The 4,770-nt window shown below is 36.2% G+C and overlaps 1 protein-coding gene across 1 annotated transcript; it reads left to right on the plus strand.

The window, feature by feature from the left end:
- The first annotated feature begins 1,231 nt into the window (after nucleotides 1-1,231).
- On the plus strand, nucleotides 1,232-3,174 carry LOC147481191 (uncharacterized). Its single transcript, XM_086578858.1, has 3 exons — nucleotides 1,232-1,471; nucleotides 1,607-2,160; nucleotides 2,373-3,174. Exons 1-3 carry the CDS (start codon nucleotides 1,232-1,234, stop codon nucleotides 3,172-3,174), a joined length of 1,596 nt encoding a protein of 531 aa, XP_086434984.1.
- The last annotated feature ends 1,596 nt before the right edge of the window (nucleotides 3,175-4,770 follow it).

Here is a 4,770-nt window from a genome sequence, read left to right on the forward strand (position 1 = left end):
GCCTTATTGATCGTATGCTTATGCAACAAATTGGTTCAATGAATCAATACCTTCGCTTAGTTGTAAAAAAAAAAAAAAAAAAAAAAAACTGGATGTAAATTCTTAATTGATTTCAATATAATTAGTTTGAGTGTGGTCCATTTGTGATTATGTATTACTCGATTTGCTTGAAGAGATAGATATGATTCATCTTTCAACCTCAAACTTTGTTCTTTGAGAAAATCAAACTTTGATAATCATAGAGTTTGGGTGAACAAACAATGGATTTGCAATTGAAGATGAGACCTCCGTGGAATTTATACTTAGCCTGGTATGCCTCTTTTCCTTATATCAATCTATTCACTATAATGTTGATTCTTTACAGTTTATGGTGGTAGATTAATATGGGTTAGCTATTTACTAATTGCAGGTTTACAAAAATTGAACCAAAAAGAATATAAATATAATTGTAAGTAAATTCCCTAGCATTTTTTTGGGTTCTTTTGTCAATGATAGTTGATTGTTTCAGTGGGTTATTTGTCTATTGATTGTCTTTCATTTCACTGTGAGAACTAATTGGTACTCTAACCTACAAAACAACTGTGTGTTTATGTGCAATGAAACACATTGATTTGAATCCTGACGATCGTAAGTTTGCTCAATCTATCAAGCAATTGTAGCAAGCTTTTTGGCTAATCACTTACATCATTTTATTGTATGGGTACCCAGTTTTATGTTAGACAAAAGATTATATGTGGACAATTATACATATAACTATGTAAGGTATTTTGTGCACACTTTCCGTTTCTGAAATCAATCAATCCTTTTTACTTCATAATTTGGCTAAAAATGCAATCAATAGCGATGATATGTGATAGTTAGAAGAGCAAGCAGGTGATTGTCTTATTATTTTTTTTTATGTAGTTGTAGTTCAGTTTGTAAATGGATAAAAGTTGGATGGATCCGACTCTAAGAAGATGCAGTCGTAAGTATATACTTGGTTGTGAGAAATTTATCGAGTTTGCTTGGAATAATCAAATTAAGGAACTTAGTGGTGAGATTTACTGCCCATGTGTAGGATGCCTTAATCTATTGCCTAAACATATAGTGGAACATCATATAAAGAATCGTAGTGTACTACGGAGTTATGTCCATTGGACAAATCATAGGGAGAGTGTGGAGGTGAATGCGGAGTCTAATCAGGGTGATGATATGCATACAATGTTGCAAGATGCATTTAGGATTTCAGAACATGGTTGGTATAGACAGTGACATACCACCTTGTTCGAATACAAATGAATATAGTTCCAGCGACACTCGAACGGATGGGCCAAATGAAGAAGCACATAAGTTTTACAAGTTGTTGAAGGAAACAGATACACCCTTGTACCCTGGCTGTACTAAGAGTTCAAAATTGTCTTTTCTAGTACAATTGCTTCATGTAAAGTGTCTTAACGGCTGGAGTAATCATTCATTTGACATGTTGCTTGAGGTATTAAATGATTCACATCTAAATGACATCAATATGCCCAAGAATCATTATGAATAAAAAAAACAACTTCGGGATCTTGGGATAAAGTGCATTAAGATAGACGTATGTCCAAATGATTGTATGTTGTATTGGAAGGATAATAAACCAGTCATGGACAAGGATAACTGTGATGTATGTGGTGAGTCAAGATGGATCATGACTTCATTGGAGTGTACAAAAAATAGAGTTAGTTCATCTGCAAAACCTAAGAAAAAGGCTGCTAAGGTTTTGCGATACTTTCCTATAAAGCCAAGACTCCAAAGATTATTTATGTGCTTAAAAACTTCTAAAGATATGAAATGGCATGTTGACGATCGTACGAAAGATGGTGCTTTGAGGCATCCAGCTGACTCCAAGGAATGGAAAAGCTTAGACCAAAGATATCCTTCATTTGGTTTAGAATCTCGCAATGTCAGACTCGGAATGGCTAGTGATGGCTTCAATCTTGTTGGTAGTCTTAGTTCTATTCATAGCACTTGGCCCGTTGTTCTAGTTCCGTATAATCTGCCACCTTGGATGTGTATGAAGCAAACTTTTCTCATCATGTCATTGCTAATTCCTGACCCTAGCAGTCCTGGAAATAACATTGACGTGTACTTGCAGCTATTGACTGATGAGTTAAAGGAGTTGTGGGAGAAGGGAATTGAGACGTACGATGCCTCTTCAAAACATAATTTTAAAATGCATACATCTATCTTGTGGACTATTACTGACTTCCCAGCATTTGCTAATTTGTCCGGATGGAGCACTAAAGGACAACTTGCTTGTCCTCTTGCCATGAGAAGACTTGCTCAAAATGGTTGCAAAATGGGAAAAAGTTATGTTATATGGGAAGTCATAAATTCCTGCCACTTGAACATAGATATCGAAAGAATAAGAGTTCTTTTGATAACAAGACAGAAATGGGAGTTGCCCCAAGCCCCTTTACTGGAAGTGATGTACTTACTCAATTACATGGATTCAACCAAATCACATTTGGAAAGGTGAATTGTGATAAGGTTGGACAAAAGAGAAGTCAAGAGGATAATTCTCTACCACACAATTGGAAGAAGATAAGTGTATTTTTTGATCTCCAATATTGGAAATACCTTCGTTTACTCCATAATCTAGATGTCATGCGCATTGAAAAGAACAACGGTGAAAGTTGGCTTGGGACATTGCTGAATTTAGAGAAAAAATCAAAGGATAACCTGAAGGCAAGACAAGATTTGGTGTTAATGGGTATGCAAAAGTCACTTCATTCGATAGCTAAAGAGTGTAACAAATACTATATCCCCCCCCCCTGCACCCTTTTTTTGACTGAGAAGAGGAAGCTTTGTCAATTCTTGAAAGGTATTAAAGTTCCCGATAACTTTTCATCAAATATATCGCGCCGTGTTCAGGTGAAAGAATGCAAAATACCTGGCCTAAAAAACCATGATTGGCATGTTCTAGTGCAACAACTACTTCCAGTTGCAATACGTGGAATCTTACCTAAGGAAGTTACATTAGTTCTTGTGGAGCTCTCTAATTTCTACAAGCAGTTATGTTCAAAAGTATTATGGGTTGCAGAGTTGGAACGTCTTGAGTACCAGATTGCTGTCACACTATGCAAAATGGAAATGATATTTCCTCCATCATTTTTTGATGTTATGGTGCACTTGCCTATTCATTTAGCTGGTTAAGCTAAGCTCACTGGACCAGTGTACTATCGATGGATGTACCCAATCGAAAGGTCAATAAGTAAAGATCATAGTAATGGTTACTTTTGTTTGTATTTTGTTAAAATTTGAACTTAAATTTTGTCATCTTTTATATATATTTAGGTACTTGTACACCTTGAAGAAGTATGTTCGTAATAAGAGTAGACCAGAGGGATCCATTGCGAATGGTATCTTGCTGATGAATGTTTGACTTTCTGCTCAAGATACTTAGATGATGGGATGGAGACTAAGTTCAATAGGATGGGGAGGAATGAAGAGTTCCGAGTTGTTAGATTGGATGGACAATTTTCTATTTTTTCAGGATACAATCATGCTTTAGGGAAGGGAACGTTTAGGACTCTAACAGACGATGAGTGGGAACAAGCTTGTTTGTATGTGCTAATCAATTGTGAGGAAGTGGTACCATTTGTTGAGTAAGTCCACTTTTATTGAAATTGTGCCTTAGTTAAAAGAAATATTATTTATAAACCTATGTCATAAATGCAATAGTGTTTTTGTACAGGAAGCACAAACAAGTGATTAGGGATGAGCTCGGGCGGCGGGCAAGTGCTAGGAATTTGGACCGTATTCATAATGAACGGTTTGGTAAATGGTTTGAAAACCACATAAGTGTTAATTGTCTCCCGTTAGATTATGTATATCAGTTTATGTACTCTATTTAATTTTTTCCAAAGTAATTTTGTAGATAGCATCTCAATTATTCTCTATTCTTGCAATTTGGATTCTACTAATTGTTTTCTAGTTCTTTCAATGGTATGGTGGATATGATTTCAAAGTTTAGTACCATGTCTCAAGAAGGATTCAACTTGTTTTATTTATATTTATGTTTGTTTTTTCTTATTTAGGGATGTTTGTTCTACTTGGAATTTAGCTGCAGGTTCCTAGAGCATTGGTAATTAGTCTGCCTAACACAAAGAACAAGGAAAAAAAATAGGAAGATGTTAATAAACCCCCCTCCCCCGCCCTTTTGTTAAGATTTAGAGGATTATAGCCCCATTTCGCCAGCTGTTCTAGCTCAATCCATCTCTCCTAGTCTTGCACCACCTGAAGTAGTGGAAAGCCACAAGTAGCAGGTAGTGGCAATTGTTTATTTACTCAGTTGAAGAAGCCATTTCTTAGTTAATGGAGGAAGGGGCAAAAGCAACTATTGGGACCCTTGTTCCCCGGACTACACTGCTTGCTTGCCCAAACCCCCACCCACCTCCCCAAGTAGATGATTTAACAAGAATATGTGTTCCCATTGGAAAGAAGGCTTCACACTTCCCTTTTTGGGACTACAACAAAAATCTTAACGTGTTCCTTAACTAGATGACTTGATCACAGTTTAGCTTAACAATGGCATCATTGTGGGAGATTACTTTTCTGAAAGTAAAATAGTCTTGTTGACATATGGACTTGGGTTTCAATATCTTCCCTCTTCTTCCTTGTTTTTCTTCCTCTCTCTTGTTTCAAATTCCTAGTATTTTCTTCTCACCCCACTTACGTGACTTTGCATCGCAGTATACTATAAGCTAATTTTACCTTCTTCTTTTTTCAAGTATGTAGTACATTGAGTCG

This window comes from Coptis chinensis, chromosome 8, assembly GCF_015680905.1.
Source record: "Coptis chinensis isolate HL-2020 chromosome 8, ASM1568090v1, whole genome shotgun sequence".
Taxonomy (NCBI): Eukaryota; Viridiplantae; Streptophyta; class Magnoliopsida; order Ranunculales; family Ranunculaceae; genus Coptis; species Coptis chinensis.

What these genes read in the sequence shown, in the direction of transcription:
- LOC147481191 (XM_086578858.1), top strand. Translation starts at nt 1,232, where the DNA reads ATGGTTGGTATAGACAGTGACATACCACCTTGTTCGAATACAAATGAA. An exon ending in CATTTGACATGTTGCTTGAG is followed by an intron (nt 1,472 to 1,606) that starts GTATTAAATGAT and finishes TTGTATTGGAAG; the next exon opens with GATAATAAACCAGTCATGGA. An exon ending in TGGGAGAAGGGAATTGAGAC is followed by an intron (nt 2,161 to 2,372) that starts GTACGATGCCTC and finishes ACTTGAACATAG; the next exon opens with ATATCGAAAGAATAAGAGTT.